This window comes from Syngnathus scovelli, chromosome 7 (assembly GCF_024217435.2).
Source record: "Syngnathus scovelli strain Florida chromosome 7, RoL_Ssco_1.2, whole genome shotgun sequence".
In the NCBI taxonomy this organism is placed as follows: Eukaryota; Metazoa; Chordata; class Actinopteri; order Syngnathiformes; family Syngnathidae; genus Syngnathus; species Syngnathus scovelli.
The window spans coordinates 2,711,117-2,731,328 of NC_090853.1; the positions used below are offsets into that span (position 1 = coordinate 2,711,117).

Here is a 20,212-nt window from a genome sequence, read left to right on the forward strand (position 1 = left end):
TACTTTTACCACATGGTGATTTAAAAAAAAAAAAAATGGAGTTTTAAGGTTTCGACTATAACCTTTTCTACTGCATGGCATCAATATTCAAGACATGACTTTATTCTTACACCAGCGAGACACCTTTCACCTTAAAGTGCATCGCTGAACAGCTAACATAAAACTTGCCCTCAGTCTCTGACCCTTTGTTCTCTTGGCCATCTAGCGCGCCTCTCCATGACACGCTAACATTGTTTCTGCATTAGCAAAACCTTCTAACACAAAGAATGACTTGTCGCGTTAGCCGCTCTTTTCTCAAAGCAGATTAGTCGCTGCCTCGACGATTTAAAGTGAGGATACAAGGCAAGAAATGAGACGCGCAAAGTAAAAATAAGCTAGCGGTAACGTTAGCTTCGCTAGCTGTGCTTTAGCTGTGGACGTCGGGGCAATCCGCTGATTCCGGCGGTACTGTGCAGTGGAAAATCTACATCAATATTTAGACGACAGTTTCCCGCATGATGATTTTCATGCGGGAATCCGAACGGGCCTCCGAAATGAGGCGCATCAATCCAAGTCACAACTATAACAATGGAAACGGGCCACAGGATTTAGAAGACAGAGATGTTTCCCGTCGATAAGGTTTTATTACTACGAGACAACGGTTGTCTGCCCCGCCCCTTTAAGAGTCTGCTCCCGAGGCTGTTCATCTTGCAAGCATATCGATTCGCGTATGAAATTTCTCAGACAGACAAATCGCGGCAAGATGGACGCTGAACATTTGTCTTGTCAGCGGGGCGCGGCGTCTCACGCAAAAGCATCCAGACTGGTTATAATATATCCAGCGCCAGAGGTCATTTCCCTTCTGCTTAACTCAAAGTGACATAAAACATGCCTTTATTCATTCATTCAGATATTCCTAACTGCTCTGAATGTGGTGAGGAAAGCATTCCCGGTTTGCAGACGGAAACCCGTCGCACTCCCCCCCCCCCCCCCCCCCCCCCCCCCCCCCCGTCCGCATAGTGGCTCTGGTCGTAATGGCGCTTTTGTTACAGGACAAAAACTAAAGCAACTCGAGTTACAGCTGTCGCGCTCTGACAGATTCATTGTTTCCCTCGCTTAAAGACGTCTTTGTCTGGCTTCGCTCGGAGCTTCTCACGGCACTGTAAAAGTTAGCGCCTGGAAACTTTTTTTTTTTTTTTTTAAAACCAGACTGGTACACCACGATAGTCGACGTCTGCATTGTCCGACAACAGATGTGCGAAGCTCAGTCCCTCTGAGGATTACAACGGAGATTACTCGATTACGTAAATTAGAATTGTGCATGTCCGGACCACCTCGGCAGAAGTTTTATCTGTGGAATGGTTGCGTTGATTATTCACATGCGTTCTTTTTGATTTTGAAAATAAATCAAGCGAGCAACAGCTGGATAACGTTCACGTCGTTTAATTTGTAGCGAAGTACTAAATTCGCATTTTAACGCAAAGTGATGGAACAATGGGGGTATTTACTAAAAAGGTTTCCTCTCACACTTGCTCTCTTCAATATCCAGATAGCTAATTAAAGACTCGGGAAGAAAAATAATTGTTTGGTTGCTAATGAAAGGCTAAAGCCCATTAACACGGCAGCGGTGTCGGGAGGACTTCGGAGACGAGATATAATTGCGCAATTGTTGTCTCCTCGGGAAATAAAAGGCTCCTGGCGGGGCCGAAAGCTCGCTAATGCTCCTTCACGACACCACTCATGAGGTTCCGTGTCACTCAGAGTTCGTGAAGGCTTTTACGCATTTCGAAGGGTTTGTTTTAGCGATTCCGTCGTCACGTCATAACACAGGGAGATAATCCCCCCCTCCCCTACCCCATTTTGTTTTAAACAAACATGCCTCCCACATATGACAGTGATGCAGTGCTTGCGCAGTGCGGTTTGCCTCGCTCGCCAACAAGGTACTGATGTTCCGCACTATTAGGCCGCCCGCTAGATTAGGGCCATAGCTCTTGTGCGGCGCGGCGGTGACAACGCGGCTAACTGCCGTTTACGCTCATGTAAGACGCTTTGGCTGCCGTCTTCTAGCACAGACTGCCAACAACATTCCCATCGCTCATCATCCGACTACAACCTGCAGCGTTCGAGCTTGAGGCGATGGTTTTTCGATGCAACAGAATCAATTTCATGTTAAATAAATGTTTGATGGCTGCCAGAAATGTTATTCTGGTTAAAACCGAATGATATTCCACTATATATATCATAACAAGCTTGGCAGGTATTTTGGACTTTTACTTGAGAACTAGCAGGGAGCTGCCTCCCTTCAAGCTAAACGAGATCGAACTCTAATGAACGTCATTATGAATACGATGGTTCTGAAAAAGCCAGTCAGTGAGAAAGCCAGCGGCGGTCCAATACTTTTGCACGGTCAAGTATCGTCCCACCTACCCACCACGTTAAACACTTAATCAGACCCGCAGATATATTTATGCGGCGGCCCAAATATATTCGTTTCGGGTTAAAGGACTCAGTTCAAGAGTCTTCTACTTCGCCGGACTGCATTTATAATGCGCGGCTAATGAAAGATGGACTCGGCTGGTGAGTTCATTGATGCTTTCATTGGCTGTGTGTTTTTTTTTTTCCTTTCCTTCTCACAATTATTCCAGCAGATTGTGTTCACTTGAGTTCCCGGCTGTTTCACCTGATGAAAGAGCTGTTTGCCATTCTATTTGTTACGCCTCATCTTCACGCTCTAACACGGCCGACTCCGAGCATGCCTTTTTTTTCTTTTGTCTTGTTGTGTCGCCGTCATTTCAAAAAATGGACATTGCATGTTGTCCTGGGTAACGCGAAAGTCTTTCTTCCGAGCGTGTTTCATAATATGGATACATTTTAGGCTATAGTCACAATGTATCTACCGTAATTTTCGGACTATAAGCCGCACCAGACTATAAGCCGCACCAGCTAAAACCCGTGATTCCGGGTTCAAAATTTACGAAAAAAGCCGCGGCTTATAGTCCGAAATTTACGGTAAGTTATTCTTGTAAATATTGTGCCCCAATTGCCCCCCCCCCTTTTTTGACAAATAACCACCTCCCTTAAAAATAAATTAAAAAAATAATTAATTAAAAAGTAAATTTAAAAAAAACAAAAGAAAGTATTATTTGCGGAAATGCAAATAATCAACCATTGAAAATTTAAATGCAAATTGCTTCGTTTACAGCATAATGCGTCTAAATTAGCCGCCATGTTCTGGTGATGAAATATTGACAGAATACACGAAAACATGGTAGGCTAACAAATACAAATATAATACTCCCCTGTGGACAAAATACGGAGAGTTAATGTGTGGTGTAAACATTGTTCCAATCCGCTTACAATTCACTGATGTATTTCCATGGTGAATACAACCGGCGTTGCCAGGATTAACAAAAGTAATGGCCGACATTTGGCCGGTTATAGATATTAAAAAAAAAAACACAAATTGGTCCCTAAAGAGAAAGTTTAGGAGGTGGAAAATTATCTATTCAGCTATCACGTTGAAATTATTTAGCTGTGGAGAGCCTAAAAAGCCAAAGTAGATTGCTGTGATGACGTTAACAGGTGAGCAATCGATCATCTGAAAGCCTTTTTTTTTTTTTTTTTAAAGCCGCTGCCTTTTGATAAACTCAAGACTTTTTTTTGAAAGCATTCGGGGTTATCATGACAACGGTAGACGTGATTCTTAATAAAGCTTAGACAAAGTGTTGTTCCGGAGAGAGGACCGGCTGGGGATTACTGAGAAATATTTCAAAACCGAGCGTTTGCTGTCACACAATAGTCGACATCGAGCGTTTTGAACGCAATCCAACTTTCACTATAGGTGGAACGAAAAGAAAAAAGAACCCACACAGTACTTAAAGCTTTCATGCTGTTTTTAGCACTAAACATTTATTTTATTTTTTTACCCCGCATGAGGTTTGCTTTCTAAGAATTACTCTGCTTCTTTTTTTTGTTGTTGTTTGTTATTCTCTCTGTCCTCTACAGGCATCATGGACTCGTCCCGAGCAGCACAAGGTATTCTAAATGCATGACTTTTTTTTTTTTTTTCTCCTTACACTCATCCATCTCCCATGTCAGGGGGAGTCGAATGCGATTACGGATGGATGCAGAAAAATCCTTCAAATAAAAGTCGGGAAGAAGAGTAGGAGGAGCACGATGGGAGCCGTGTAACTTTTTTTTTTGGGGGATGAAGTCATTTCAGTTTGTAGTGGAACCTGTTTTCATGATCGATCCGTTCCAGAATAAAACCGAATCATATGAAAGCTATATTCTCATTCATAATGTCAATCCAGTTAATCGGTCTGCTCGAAAAGACCCAAGCAAAAACGGTGTAACACAATCAATTGTCAAGCTTTCAAAATAAAATTATGCCAGTATAAAAATTAACCGCACTTTCTTTAACACAATGTTGTTTTATTTAGTAGTTGCGCTGAAACTATTTTAAGCTTGTTAATTGAGTGTGGCTGCAAAATGAGCCATCTTTGGCACCAACAAGAGTGTGGTTAAATAGTGTTACTATACAACTCGCTTTTATTTTGAAGGTCTGACTTTTCTGATGTTGATGAATAGACTAAAAGTGGTATTGTTTTGAGTTGCGGAAAGCTTGCATTGTGGAATGTTTTTACCCCAAAAAATGTCAAATAAAATATTAAAACATGGCAAGAAAAGTGCGGAAAATAAAAAATATTCCCAACTCAAACTTATACTTTTTTTCCCCCGCTATAAGAGTGAGTTTTTAGTTCCCGTCCACAAGGGAGCCTTTTAAAAAGAGTCAATTTGTTTAGCAATTTTTCTCACTCTTACCCCAGATAAGCAGGCCATTTTATCGCTTCCATTATCCCTTTTTTAAATCTTTATCTCATTTCCTCTATCAGCGGTGTTGCGCCACCCTTTACAGCATCCCTGAAATGGGCAATGAGTTTAATTTAGCAAGCAAAAATCCACCAACTTTGGCACACGCTCTTATCTCCTCCAGTGCTGTGCCAATATCTTTCCCATCGCGTCATGTTTGCCTCCATGCATCACAGCCAGCAACTGCGAGGTGAAAAAAAAAAATGCCAAAAGGGAGGAAAAAAAAAAAAATGCCAGCAGCTTCGCCTAATGAGTTGATAAATAAAAGTATGGAACATATTTATCAACGTGGCAACCACAGGATCAAGCTCCAATTCATCACTACTTTGATTGAATATTAAAATTCTCCTTTAATATCCAACCTCATTCCGTTTGAATGATTTCTGCCATTCCGTTTTAATATTCAACCAAAGTAGCGATGATGAACTCACTGCTGTGTTAACATCAGCATCAAATATTGATGTTATTTAGACTCGGAGTGGGGGTGAAGTGTAAGTGGCTGCTTGGGGGCTGACTTTTTCTTTTCTTTTTTTTTTTTACACAATAAACAAACACGCTGAGAGGGGGGGACCGAAATCAAATTATGCTCAGGGCCCTGTAAAAGCTTTATCTTACCGCTATTTTTTTGTGCGCTGGCATTTCTTCGGTAATGATCATATGATGCCCAGAGAGTACTTGATTGAAAAATCAGCTTGAGATGAGAGGCGAGCAGGGAACCTTTGTCATCGAGCCCGGTAATAATTACAAGGTTGGTGGAAGTGAAGTCATGGATGTATGGAAGCTTTCTTTGGACCAGGCGGTGCTTGAAAAATGGGAATTTAACCTTGTTACATGGACAAGACTGTGATTGGTTTACATTAGAGGGGTGGGGAAATGGAAAGTCATCAGCTACAGAATGGCTGTGTATGTGTGTGTAGACATCCCATAATAGAAGGGAGGCAGTAGGGGAGAAGAGTTATGGGCAGCGAGCAGCGTCGTGTGCGTGCCGAGCATGTTAGCGCCAAATGCGTCAGGCTCGGCGGCAGACAGGCTGCAGAGGGAGAGCTAGCCGCCTTTGCTTCTTACAGTTAAGGTTTGGTGACACGTGACGTTTCCCGAAGTGATTTCACGCTTTGACGTTCTTAGCGGTTTTCTGCTTGCTACGCCGTTAAAGTGAGAGAGAAAAAAAAAAGGGCTGTATCATTTGCTTGTTTATTAGCGATACTTCAAGCATTGATTGCTAAATGAGAATAGTGTGGCATTGATTATTTTTTTTTGTGTGTGTAAAAAAATATTTTGAGATATGATATAAGGATTTTTCTCAGAACGTTGAGATAAATCAAGAATAATGCTGCGGCTCGGCGTGGGATCAATTATGCCAATTCATATTTAGTAATTATAATCATTCTTCATATTGATGATGATTGTTTCATTAGGCGTGTGAAAATAAATTCTCAAGTATGAATAAAGGGTGGAATCATCCTTTATCCCAAACGAAAGTCTCTCTGTCGTTCAGTAGCTCCGCCCCTTTCCACTATCTCATTGCAACTCTTCTCCCGTAGAACTCAAACGCACTCATCCTATGGAAAATCGATCAAAAGTTGCTCAAGGAAATATTTCCTCAATTTAGACGCGTACACAGGCCACGTTGCCAAGCTGCAGAGTCGGAAAGAGAATGTTTTCTGCACGGAGGTCAGAATAAAAGGCCATTGTGTTATATAAGCGTTGCTCCAGTGCCTCTACCCGCCATGCATAATGAATGGCGCAGACATGCGTAGCCTATTCAATGGGAATCCAAACTCGCAGGGGCTCTCTTTTTACATGGCCGCCCAGGCTGCCTCCTCAATCAGCGGGAGTAAAAGCATCCGTGGCATTGCTTTGCCTGCAGCTTGGACCTCGGCCATTCAAAAAAAAAAGTATAGGAGACGAGCCGCTTGAGGCTGCAGAAATGAGAAAATCCAGCTAAAAAATTAAATACGCAAAATTTGCATCCTAAATCTATTCATGAAATTCAACAATAGGGATTGGCGGATGGAGCTCTGTGGTTCGGGAGGGGCGTTTTCAAGTTGTTGACCCCCGACGGTGGGGAAGTCAGGTGTCGAGGAAAGCAAGTAGGGGGGGAGTCATGTCGATAAGTCGCTAGCTACGACACGCTCCCTCCCTCCCTCCCTCGCTGAATTTGATTGTCAATCTAGAGCCCAAAAATAAACAAATCAAATGACCCTGAACGGAGGTAAACGCTAGCTTAAGGTGACGCTGTCGCAAGTTGCTAAGCGGAAAGAAAGCTCCACGTGGTTCCTCTTGTCATGAATTATTGATCAGCTCCCTGCTCCTGTCAACTGTGCTCTTGCGTTGCCACATCTGTTGCCTTTTTTTTGGTGTGTCCTGTAATCAAATGCCTCGACATTATGAATAAAATGGATGTGGCGTTTTCTCAACCGGGTTGTTGTTTGCTTCTGTTCAGAGCGAGGACGGCAACGTGGTGGTGCGAAGCGACGCTCGCGTTTCCTCCCTCACGCTAAAGTACGTCAAGTACACGGACGCCGGGCAGTACCTGTGCTCGGCGCGGAGCGCCATCGGGGAAGATGACCAGGTGGCGTATCTGGAGGTCCGCTGTGAGTATGTCCATAAAGTTTGCTTTCCATCCCCGATTCGAATTCTTCCGCAGTTAGCAAATATTTGAATGAAACTATTCCTCAGTCAGCCGCTTTGAATCGACTTGGAGGTTTTAGGGTGGTGCAGCATCAGAAGCCGTAATCCCGCTTCATGTCGGCGGATGACACGAATTTGCAAAATCAGCGGCGCGCTGTCGAAAACGACGGTAACCTAGCGGACGGGGCTCGAGATATGCGGCCCGTCGCCCTCAGCTCTTCATCTGACAACTTGCTGTGTGGCGGCTTCTCGTTTCCATTACCGCCTGACATTTTTCAACCCTGTCGCGAAAAATGATGAGAATGTCGATGCGTTCGTCTAACGACAGAAGTGGAAACCTCGGTGCGTTAACACAAGGCCCTTGTGCCTGTGAAATATGTCGTTTCCCTGCCTTTCTTCCTCGTTACTATTCCTTGTATCAAGTCGAAGCGGTAACTTGACATCTTGGGACTCGCATCTGGATTGCAAAAGCGTCAGCCAGTTCCTTTCACGCAGATCCCATGAGAGCAAATAATTACCGAGTGCAACAAGAAACTTCCGCAAAGTGATAATTAGATGCGTTACGACGGTCGTAAAAAACAAAAAAAAAAGGGGGCCACCGTCCCGCTTAATCGACATCTAATCCCTCGGAGGATGCGAAATTTGCAATTTGTTTGGGATTTTTTCACACGGATAAGCATACATAGACGTCTGATTGCCGTGTGAAAGCACCTTTGCTGGGTTCTGTGTGAAGTGATTTTTGATGCCAATCATGGAAAATTTGCTTCCAAATCCTTTTTGTTATTCAACAATGCAGTACACGGATTAATTGGGCGTTAAAGACGGCTTCACTTCTACAACCGCGCCGATTGTAACGTGATTAGCCTGTCCGATCCAAGCAAGCTTTTTGGAAACGCAGTCACCGGAAATATTTGCAATCGTTCCCATCTGCTGTTTTTGTTATTATTTCGCCATTCCGAGCGTCTCATATGATAATACTGTGGCGTCTCTTTTGCTAGCTTATGGATGCGTTTTTCATTTCAAGCGTCGTTACCCCCCTCGAGATTAACGGCGTAACCATCGGACGTATTTTTCTCAAGACGCCCCTAAGATCCACGGCGAGGTGGCCGTGTACACCTGGGAGGGTAACGCCGTCAACATCAGCTGCGAGGTGCAAGCTCACCCAAGCCAGGTCACCATCGCTTGGCTCCGGGACGGATTCACGCTGCCCAACGCCAACACCAGCAACGTTAAGATCTACAGATCGCCCTCGGCCAGCTACCTGCAGGTAAGATGGCGGCGCTTGCCAATGGCGCATCTTTGTGGCATCAAGATTTCATGACTTTTCTTTCAGCTTTCCATGGTGAATAATTCACCGGCGAGAAACTCGCAGGAACAAAATAGAAAAGAGTGAAGCCCTGTTCAACACAGGGAATACCACCTGCTATAGGTGAAGGGGGTGGAAAAAAAATGTGAATAAAAACTGTCCTTATTGCGGTGGATTTGTGCTGGCGCATCTCCACGCGTCCCGAAATACGGGCTGGACGATGGCAATTTATCTCCCCGCAGGTGACGCCGACATCCGAGAATGACTTTGGGAGTTACAACTGCACCGCTTCCAACGAGATGGGCACAGAAGCCAAAGAGTTTGTCCTCATCCAAGCGGGTAAGCCTTTGAAAAAGATCCAATCTAGCGTGTTCTTTTTTTCCACTTCCTGTCTTCCCTTCCACCACAGAGGTGCCATCGTCGCCCTTCATCAACGAGGTGTCCCCCTTCTCCACCACGGCGCTGGTTCAGTTCGAGGAGCCCGAGTCCAGCGGAGGCGTGCCCGTGCTCAAGTACAAAGCGGCGTGGAGGATTCAAGGCAGAAGCAGCTGGTCGCAGAGAATCTTTGAGCTCAAAGATGGTATGATGGAGTGTATTTTTTCTACCCCCTCCATCTGGCCACATACGCAAATAGCAGGTGTTGTTGCTACTCTTGTCCTTTTGCCGTTTGTTCTCGCTCCTCACTCTGTCGACGCCCTTTTGTCCACACCCAGTCTGGTGGCGTTCCAAATAAATTCCGACAAAAAGCCACAAAAGTTACTCTGCTAACTAACAACAAACTTTGATATCGTTAGGCTCCGCGGGCGACGTGACCGTCACAGACCTGAGACCGGACACCAGCTACGAAATCAAGATGTCCGCCATCAACGGGAAAGGGGAAGGCGAAAGCTGCCCGGTGGAGGTTTTCAAGACGCAGCCAGTCCGTAAGTTCCTCGCTCGGCAAACGTCAACTTGGCGAATTCGTTTTGGACTTTCAACTAGCCGCGCTGAGACTGTCAAACGATTAGCATTTAGCAATTAGCAACGGCAAGGTGACAGAGCGTTCAGGAAATTGCTTCAAGGCAAAACAGGCAAAAGCCAAAGCAGTCATTCCTTCTCAAGCTCATTTGTGAATGTAATGACCTCCTTTGAAAAAAATACACCTTCCTTCCAATAATACATCACAGTTAAAGGTCATGATGGTTATTGTCGCGCTAATAAACTCTCAGCTCCCACCGGCCGCTTTTCATCATTACTTTGTAAACACAACTACACTCGGTTTTGAATTAACATTTGCATTTCATTAGGCTCGCACAATGAATGCGACTCGGTCCATATCAATTACAACACGCGACATGCTGTCAGGGTTGATGCTATTATTTGGCAATTAGCCCCCCCTGGTGGCAGGAGATGATACTGAACTAAACGGCGGACTCGATCATTGAAATGTAATCAACGGAATTACGGCTCGTTTTGTTTTCGGCGCTGGAGCAGTTTGAAGGCTTTACCGAGCCAAATCGGCGATTGTTTTCCTTCTCACTTTCAACTGAAAAAAAGATAATAGCGTTTGATTAAAACGAGGTTACGTTTTCAAGTGTTTTTCATGATCAGCGTGACTCAACTTCATTTCGACCTTGATCGCCTCATTAAGCCAAATGGGAAAGCATTTGTGCGGATGATTAATTACCGTTGTGTGTTTTTCTTTGTCTCAAGATGACGTTTTTGGTTTGTTATCAGAAGACACAGGTTTGTTTCTGCAGTCGGGAGGATTAGAGTAGCTTGTGCCGATTAGTTGCAATCAAATGTCCCAATTAGCCCTGTGTTAGTTTTTAGTAGAGACGATTTGAAAGCCCCCTTTTACAACGCCTGCAAGAAATTGTTCTCTGATAAAACAAAGCTGATATTATCCAACGTGTAAAAAAAAGCCAACGTGGATAAAGGCCACCAGATCTTCCGATGCGACCGTTTTGCAGGATCGCTTTGTAAAAGGAGGCTGCGTCGACTCGCTTCGCCCTCATCCCAAAAGTCCTCCCGCTAGGAATAATAACGACCATCCAATTAGCGCTGTGTGAATTACTAAACGTCGAGAGCAAACGTTCCATTGCAAAAGACAAACATGGCTCCTCTGGGTTCAGCTTTTGTGTTGTCGACCGTTTGGATCGCTCCCCTCAGCTCATGACTCATCAGTTGCTCTCGAGTGCGCTAGTAGGAGACGTCTGCTGCCCTTTACACACACGCACGCACGCACACACACTCGAGAGCCATCTTAGCCTCTGATGCCCCGTTCTGAAGTTTTAGCACGCTAGTCTCGTGTGCTATGCTCGATTCCTCCCCCCCTCCCCCTTTCAAACACTCATACATGTGCAACTCATGTGACTGTTATTCTGCTTGCATGGCGCCGTGACGACCGCCTCCCCCCCCTCCACTGTGCAGAAGGTAAACTCGACGTTGAGACCGATTGCTTTAATCGGCCGACGCCGCTATTAAACGCCGTATTAATTGCTTCTAAGCGAACCGCAGCAAAGTTGGAGCTAAACGCCATTAATCAATGGAGTAGGCGTCCGTCTTGGCGGGGATTAATGAGAGCCAGAGCCGGTTACCTTGGCGATGTTTATCAGCGGCGCCTGAATTGTGATTGAGAGGCTGCTACCTGTGTGGGATGCGCCGCTATTCGTTTAATCGGTAGATAACAAAATCCAAACACGTCGCTGGGTGACTTGTTTGCATTTCAAAGCTAGTTTTCCAATAGAAAATAATGGAAAGTGAATCAATACGTTCCAAACGAGCGCCGTGTCAAAGCGGACTATCGATTATTTGCATTTCCAAGTATAAAGAGGTTAAATATTCCCCAAATTTAAATCATCACACATCTGTTTGCTTAGGAAAATCACAGAAAAGACAGAAAAAGTAGTTTTGTTTGACATCTTAGGGCTGTTTTCCAGCATTCCACTACAATTAAATCTCTCCCTCCCAAAAAAAAAAAAACACAGCTTCCTTTCCACGACACTTTGCTCTGGTTCTCAATCGGCAGCTTTTAGTATTCACGCCGAGAGCGCTTACTAACAAAGTCATTGCCTCAGCTCGGACCGAGTCCGAATATAAAGTCTAACCACAATGCGCCTTGCTCCGTTGTGTCTTCTCTTAACACGGGTGATAAACACGTGGGGATGAGTGCTGCATTTAACCTTCGATATCGAAGTCTTGACACATGGCGAGGCTGAGTCGCATAAACAGTCAGTCGGTCATCTGGATTCTGTTTGAGTGCCGCCTCGGACTGAATCGGATGCGCTGGTGTGTGATTCAGTCAAGAGTGTGACTCCTCCATCTGGAGGCAAAGCCACAGAAGAAACGGCCACTGACCTGAAAAGGACCGCGACAACAAAAAAAAGCGCAGCGCACGCTTTGTAAAACTTTCCACCTTCATCTCTAAAGACAAAAACGCTGCCTCAATAACTCGCTGGCCGGGGATTTTTTTTTCCTTCTTCTTCATTGAAATGTTGATCGCTGTTGCTCCCTGCCTGTAGGAAATCCAAGTCCTCCCAAACTGGAAGGTGCGCTTCAGCCCATCGGCAACTCCTTGAAAGTCAGCTGGATCAAGCAGGATGATGGCGGATTGCCCATCCTCCATTACCTCGTCCACTTCAAACCGGTGAGAACGGCGAGAATGTTTTCTCAGCCATAATCAAACTCGAGACTGACAATCAAAACCTCTAATCAGCTAACCGTAAAATTAGCCTCAACCAGATTTAAAAAAGCCCGACCCAAATGTGCCTTCAGGTTGAGTCGTCCAAGTGGAAACCCGAAATCAGCATGCCCAGCGACAGCGAGTACGTGATCCTCAGCGGGCTGGAGTGGGACACGACGTACGACATCTCCGTGGTGGCCGAGAACCAGAAGGGCAAGTCGGAGCGGGCTAGCATATCCATGCGGACGTCCGTCCAGCCGGCCGTCATGCCAGGTAGGCTTCCCTTCCATCCCGCCCGCCCGCCGTTCCTGTTCCTGTTCTAACATTCCAACTAAACACAAGCAGACAAGAGGAGCACCACTCAAAGCTCACCGTCTATTTTTTACCCTGACCGGTAAAAATGACATCTCAATAGATCTACAGAAGCCCAAATCTCAAATAGAGGCGAGGAAAAAATACTTTTCCGGCCGAATTTTCCCAAACGGAAGCTTTGACAGCCGTCGCTAAACGAGCTTGAGTTTGCTCCTGCGCAAGCGGGCCAGGCGACTCCTTGAATAATTTTCATTTTCCTCAGTCTAACGGCGGAACCAGGTGGGCCAGTTTGCGCTATATAACAGCCGACTAACCGAACCGAAGCTTGCCCGTGCCCCGCCCCTCCGACGCCATCTTGTCCATTCATCTCCCCTGCTTCTTACTTCAATGCGTTGCTTTTTTTCTCCCCCTCTCTTTTCTTTGATGTTTTCACCTTTTGTTTTTTCAGATGACATATTTTCACTTTCTCTCTTCCTCTTCCCCCCCCAACCCTTCTCTTTTTCCCACCCTCATCCTCCTTTTTTTCCTCCCACACTCCAACGTTCCTGATCTCCGGCCCGCTTCGGGACGTTGTCATCATCCCAGCTACTCAGGGCTCTCCGTCCGTGACGTGCTGTGCCGTCTCACTCATCCTGTCCGTCATCACCGCATTGCTGCTCTCGTAGTTTCCACGGCGGCGGCCCGTACTTTTGAAAAACTGTGACAGACGAGCGTGTGTGTGTGTGTGTGTGTGTGTGTGGTATTCGCAACACAAACCGAACCGAACCAAAGGCAGCGGAATCCCTCGCGCGTCAGACGACATAGATGTGTGACAGTTGCCAGCAAGAAACTGCGATGTGTTTCGTGTGAATGCCGAGCGACTGCTCAAGCGTGTGTGTGTACATATGATGTAAAGACCGACTTAACTTTTACGCCGACAAAACAAAAAACAGCTAACAGGACATTTGTGTACACACGGCGTATTACAACGAGTCACGTGACACTTCTTAAGCGTGTCGACGTGTTTTTGAAATAGCTAACTATGTTAACTGAAAGGTGCTTTTTTTTTTTCTTCTTCTTCCCCACACAGAATTGCACGCCTGTCTTAACAGTGTCATTCATACTTGACATTAAAAATTGCCACAGCACAAAAGCAAATATAAACCACACAAACGTTATATATTGTGTAACACTGTTGTGATCTGAGCTTAATTTACTCACAATGAATGTGTGGGTTCATTAAAAAAAAAACAAATATTTTTGGGGACCAATTATGTGAAATTGTGGTTTTACATCGACTTGTATGGACTGAGATAAATATTTTAAAAAGGCTAACATCGAATAAATACATATGTTGAATATGTGATTGAGGGCTGCTTAGCATCAAGGGTTTATATAAAACATCATCAAGGGCAGGTGAGTGAGTTGTTTCTTCTAAACATTTGGCAGATTTATTTATGGATTCACGCACTCACCCGTTTGCTCGCCCCCTGCTGTGTTGTCCGCGTCAGATTTGGATGAAGACGCGGCGTTCCCCATGGGGATCATGTTGTGGGCGGGAATCCTGGTGGTGGCGTTCATCCTGCTGCTCCTGGCCGTGGACGTCACGTGCTACTTTGTCAACAAGTGCGGCCTCATCATGTGCCTGTGCGGAAAGTCGGCCTCCGGCACCAAAGGCAAGGACCTGGAGGAGGGGAAGGCAGCATTCATGTAAGTTCATGGCGGACATTTTGAAAGTGTCTCATTCAAACGTGACATTTTAAAAGCAGTATGTCTTAACAGGTTCATTCTAACTTGGTCATTTGATTCATCCTTATTTTATTTATGCGCCTGACTTGAGCTGGTATTGGATTTTTCAGTTCACGTTTTATGATGTGTACTTTTGCTGCCCCCAAGTGGCCAAAAGGGGTGTCACAGTCTAGGATAGTCACATTTTATATTAGGAAATAGAACGTCACGTTATAAGTATAAAGATTGATTTTTTTTCCCATCTAGTCTCGATTCACTCGCAAAGTGGCGTAATATGAAATTTGGGACTTTTAAATTGAACGCAAAGCTGATCTATAACAATGATTGATTCCTTGAGGATGATATCTTTTTTTTATATCCACAGGAAAGACGAATCCAAAGAGCCCATCGTGGAGGTCCGCACGGAGGATGAGTGCACAGCCAATCACAACGCGGCAGGCCCAACAGAACCCAACGAAACCACGCCCCTCACCGAGCCAGAGTAAGTCGAACTGACAACGGCACAGCCTTTTTTTTTTTCCTCTTTTTTTTTTTTGCTTCTCTTAAAAATTCTTATCAGCTGTCGTACTTTGCACTCCACTTCCAAGAATTCACTTTTCACCTCTCACCAGGACAAAATTTGACCTGCTTCTATGCACATCTTTTTTTTGGTCATTCTTGAGTGGAGTCCACTGAGAGTGTGTCGCTTGTTGACTGTGCGATCATATACCAGTAGAAGAGACGGACGGACGGGACAGAAAGGCCGTTGCCCTCTCGAGTAAAGCTTACGTGACAATGTCGCTGGTTTAAGCCGTCGAGGTGGTTCTGCTTGGTAGTCTTCTGCTGCTGCTGGATTTCCAGCCTTCCCAGTCAGTACTCGTCCATGTCGGCGTGTGTTTGGAATGCCTCCCCACCCCCCTTTATGTCCACTCACAGCATGTTGTTTCTCCTTAATAGTTTGCGCTTATATTTTTTGTTATTGTCGTCCTTTTTTGATTTCAGTTGCTTTGTGTTGTTTGTGAGGCTGACTAATCCTCTCGCATGCCGCTCGGGGCCACCCTTCCTGTGTCACAGTCACCCCGGTGTCTAGTTTGTGTGTCTCTGTTCTCTCCCTGCTCTCTCAGGCTGGCGGCTTTCACCGCTGCCCTGGCACTGGACACGCTCTCCTCTGACACGGCCACGGCCACCATTGACCCCGCTCAAGACAGCCCCTCTAGCGAGACCACCACGCTCACGTGTAGCCTGTCCACCCCGGCCAACGAGCCCTCGCCCATCACGGCGCCGGCGCCCAGCCCGGAGACGAACACGGCGCCGCCGACTCCCCCCGTGTGCAGGGCGGCCGTCGAGGCTAAGATCGCGCCGTTAGTGGAGCGGAGGGGATCCGATGGGGTGACGGAAGAAGAGGAGCCCAAGAAGAGCGACGCTTCGCCGACCACCCTCGAACGGACTCAGAAACCCGGGACGCCCATCCCGCCCAAACGGAGGCACTCTCCGAAACTTGCCGCCCTAAAGGCTAAAGCTAGCCCTCCCGTCTCGCCGTTAGCCACGGAACCGCCTCTTACTCCAGACAGGAAGAAAGTAGCTCCCAAGCCTCCGCTCACCCCCAAAGACCCCGATACAAATTGCGCCTCTGACAAGCCCGCCCAGCCGTCTAACCCTCTCAACCCGTACCCCAACCCTCCGTCTTCAGCCATCCACGGCGCTCCCAAAGCGCCGGATGCTGAAGAGTCTTCCCCTTTGGTCCGAGACGTCCCCACCCCCGTGTCTCCCCCTCCCGCTAGCGAGCACCTCGCATCGCCGCCGCACATGTACGACTTACTCGCCCAGGACATGGGCCTCGATAACGCCACTTTCGACTTAGAGCTGAGTAACGGCACGGAGCGACCCTGGGCCATCCCCGACGATCTGATTAGCTTAGAGAGCCCGCCCTCTGCCCCTTCTCTGCCCAATGGAGACGGAGCAGACCTCACCCCCACAATGGACGCATCAGAACCTCTGGCTAAGACTGCTCCACCTGTCAACGATGAGTACGGCTCCCTCTAGAGGTTTCTCTGTGTGTGTGTGCGTGTACGTGTGCGTGAGTAACTCGTGCATTCGTTCATTCACCACCACATGTTGCCATTCACCACACGTTCAGTAACGAGTCCAACGAGGCTGAACTTCTACGGTCGCGATAGTGACTGAGGAGTGAGGTTCTGATCTCACGCATTGCTCGGGTTGGGCACGATCCTCCAAAAGCAGCACTTTTTAGTCAACCAAAAACAACATACATTTGTTGACAAGACAACAAGACACTTACAGTTGATGTACAATTTGGAAATAAATAAACGGCCCGGGTGAGGACTCACCAATTAATTGACCAAATGTGAACACAAGAGGTTTCGGCCCGACGCCAGCGATATGTGTGAGTTCTGAGGAGCACAAAGGAGGCCTCTTTCAGACGTCTCATTCTATACGATCGCGCTCAAGCACACCTGGAAAGATGTACCGAGCCAAAACCCAAGTGATTTGGCATCCGGCGGCATTACGGTGCCTGATAAAACATTGGCACGGATCGCAAAATGCTTCTAATGCAAAGTGGACAGAGTGACTTTAATTTAGTGCTAGCATTTTTTTTTCACAGAAAGAATTTAAAGTAACAGCATACGCAGATTAATTATACTGCCATCTAGTGGCACTGGGTTGCTCTGCTCATCACAACACATCGTTGGCTCTGATGGATGAACCAAGATAATTTCTAGGAAATCATTTTGGCATCAATTAATTAGACTTGATTATTTCCTGTGGCACACCTGACCATCGCTTTCGAAATCAAAGAACGCTATCCCTCGTCTGAAAGGGGCTCTAATTAAAAACGGCTAGCTAGCTAGCTAGCCAGAGTTTTGTTGTCGTGACATTTTTGGTGGAGTGCTTTTGGTTGAGGGAGGCCCGTGTGTTCCGGGATGACTCTTCCGGTTCTTCGCGACCTGTCCCGACTGTTGTAAATGGTGGTGAAGGACTATGTAAGCAGACCGTGCCAGCACACCGGGTCTTCTTACATATATACGTCGACGACGTCATTTTTCAGGTTCAGTGTGCGCCGACGTCGTGTTTTTAACGCGTCTAACTTGAATTTTTGCTTTTGTTTGGCCCCGCCCCCACCCACCCCTTTCAGGACAATCTATTCGGACGTGAAGGTAAAACCGGAGGAGGAGCTGTCCAACGCCGCCACGGAGACGCCTGCCGAGCACAACAGTGTCATACAGACAAAAGCCGCGCAGAGCAAAGCATGAAAAACAAAACAAACGGGAAAAACTCCATCGTAAACATTGCGCAGCTGCGGGAATTTTCTTTTCCAGTGCCCTTTAGTACACACAAAACACACATTTGTCTCGCACGCACTTTTAGCCCAAGGAGTTTATCTTGCAGTCACCAGATTTTTATTTTTTTAATTTAATCTAACAGGACTACATCGGAACTCACACAAGCATTCGATTATCGTGAGAACTAAAAAAAAGGAAAAAAAAATTCTTCATTCTTTAAATTTTGTGTCGTGTGTGTGTGCGCCGTTCTTTTGTTTTCTCTGAGCTTTTCATTCGTGCGCCTGTCTCGTTAGCTTGTCTGTGCATGTTTGGCCTGAAGATGGTTGCTAAAAGCTTTATGGTTTCCTCGCCAATTCGACCCCCCCCCACACACACACACACACACACTCAGATCTCACGTACCATCACTGCCTCACCAGCGTTTATTAAACAGATACACTCGAAAAAACAAAATAAAAAAAAAGCCATCCGCAGTGCCGATGTTGTGATCTAAATATGTTTCATTTGGCTCGTTTCTTCCCCGCACGAAACAAACAAAAAAAAAAATTGGGGGGGATTCTACTTAACTACAAAGACTTCCATCCCTGCCTGCAAGCTTGTGCACTGTGCCTGTGTGCGTGTGCGCGCGTGCGTGTCAGTAGAACGTCCTGTCATCGGTTTCTATGATAATCTGCTTTGTCGTGAGAGATTTAGCGTCTTGTTTTTATATATATGTATAAATATGATACTGTATATTAAAATGTACTATTATAATTGTTAGACAAAGAAAGGTGTGCTCGATGGACTAACGTGGTGATGAAAATCATAAGAAGAGGTGTAGTGTTACTAAAAGCGTCCGTCGGGTCTCAAACACGCAACAGCACTGTAAACAGCGTCGAGTCTTATCAGTGGTTCTCGTGAAGGAAGGCATGAAATCATTCCGACTAACGACCAGGCACGTTGGTGGCGACGTAAATCGCTCATTTTCAGTTTACGGGTGTTGTTTGGTTGATTTTCTCCTTCAAGTGTTCTTCAGTAATGTGCTTTATCCGAGACCCTCCCTCCCTCCCCCGCCCCTCACAATTCTCCTTGTCTTTTGTACAAACTGCTTGTCAGGAAGCAAGGTGGTCGCTCGCTCTTTTCTTAGACGGCAAATGCAACTTCAATGCCAACTGGAAGGACGGATCGTATTTCCTCAGAACGCTGGCCGATAAATGTCTCACATTAGGAAAGTAAAAAAAAAAAAAAAAAAACAAGAACGCTATCTTAGTTCACTTACACACATGAACGCATTGATCCCATTTGATATCTGTTGCTAACTAAAACAGAAGCTCCTACCAAATGGCCTCTCAGATTGATTTAAAATGTGGAGAGAATGTTTTTAATTACGTCAGCCATTCAATAAACTAACTTCTGGGATCACCTGCAAGTCAATCGGAACTGTCGCTAACCAAAACAGCAGCAACTGCATAGGTCGTCCCTCTCACATTTAAGAAGCCTCAATCAAATAAATGCTTCCCTTTACACATTTAGAAAAAAAAGTGTTATTAAGACAGCCTCAAATAATTTACGCTTACTCATTTGAGGAAATACTGTTTATTTGAACAAAACTGCTCAACTATCCTCGTAGTCTTTCCGGACCACCTTGCTTCCTTGTTTCGATCTTATGGGGTGGAAAAACTCTGCTGTGTACAGTCTGGAGTGCTAACCCATTTTCGAAATAAAAACTTTTGTTTCTCAATCTCAACTGGCGCTGGCCCATTTTGTTGTATCCCTTTGAACCATAAATAAACCATGCGTGTAATTATGACAAGTGTCCACCAGATGGCAGTGCAGGCGCGTGCTGAAAGTTACGTGCTCCAGGTTTTGCTGGGTCATGGATGGACGGACTACTGACTCACAAGCACGCGCACAGTGCAAACAGGTTGTACTGGCCGGGAAATTCCGTGATGTACTTGTTCTAATGGTAAACACTTGTTGCATAATGTTTGTTCGTTTAAAAAAAAAAAAAAAGTAAATAGCCCCAGAGTCTGATATACATAAGCTTGGATGTTTCTGCAAAACTGGCCCTGGACGGGCTGACATTCTGTCCCCTCTCAAACAGTCCAAATAAACTTCAGTATATTGAATACAATTATAAACAAATTATATTACTAGTTCGTGCTTGTTTCGAGAGTGACAAAATCGGACACACACTGTGAGTCTGGAAAGACGATTTAGCAAGTTAGCAGCAGTTAGCCACGAACAAACCGGAAATTAAATTATCACACTGACAGTGAACTATTTTCTTAGCAAAATTTTAAGACCACTAGAGAGAGCCCACATACCACCATGACAATCAAACCACACTTTGAAATTTAATGCCTGGGAAAATAGTAACGTGAGGCACCAATGAGGATAAACGCTTTACAAGTTGATGATAAAACATCACATTTTGTTGTAAATTAAACATCAGCGCAA

At 45.7% G+C, this 20,212-nt stretch overlaps 1 protein-coding gene across 10 annotated transcripts in view; it reads left to right on the forward strand.

Moving 5' to 3' along the window:
• Positions 1-19,499, forward strand: part of ncam1b (neural cell adhesion molecule 1b) — a 41,767-nt gene extending 22,268 nt beyond the window's left edge. For 2 of the 10 annotated variants that reach the window (XM_049725262.1, XM_049725264.1), the window contains 13 exons: positions 3,985-4,014; positions 7,295-7,445; positions 8,562-8,749; positions 9,031-9,127; positions 9,198-9,368; positions 9,583-9,711; positions 10,481-10,513; positions 12,292-12,416; positions 12,545-12,725; positions 14,255-14,453; positions 14,857-14,973; positions 15,596-16,498; positions 17,626-19,499. In XM_049725262.1, coding sequence (XP_049581219.1) covers positions 3,985-4,014; positions 7,295-7,445; positions 8,562-8,749; positions 9,031-9,127; positions 9,198-9,368; positions 9,583-9,711; positions 10,481-10,513; positions 12,292-12,416; positions 12,545-12,725; positions 14,255-14,453; positions 14,857-14,973; positions 15,596-16,498; positions 17,626-17,743 — 2,442 coding nt within the window. In that variant the 3' untranslated portion in view covers positions 17,744-19,499. Of the gene's footprint in view, positions 1-3,984; positions 4,015-7,294; positions 7,446-8,561; positions 8,750-9,030; positions 9,128-9,197; positions 9,369-9,582; positions 9,712-10,480; positions 10,514-12,291; positions 12,417-12,544; positions 12,726-13,349; positions 14,110-14,254; positions 14,454-14,856; positions 14,974-15,595; positions 16,549-17,625 lie in introns of those variants that run through there. The other 8 variants (XM_049725265.1, XM_049725267.2, XM_049725269.1 and 5 more) reach the window with 7 other exon arrangements.
• Positions 19,500-20,212: the final 713 nt, after the last annotated feature.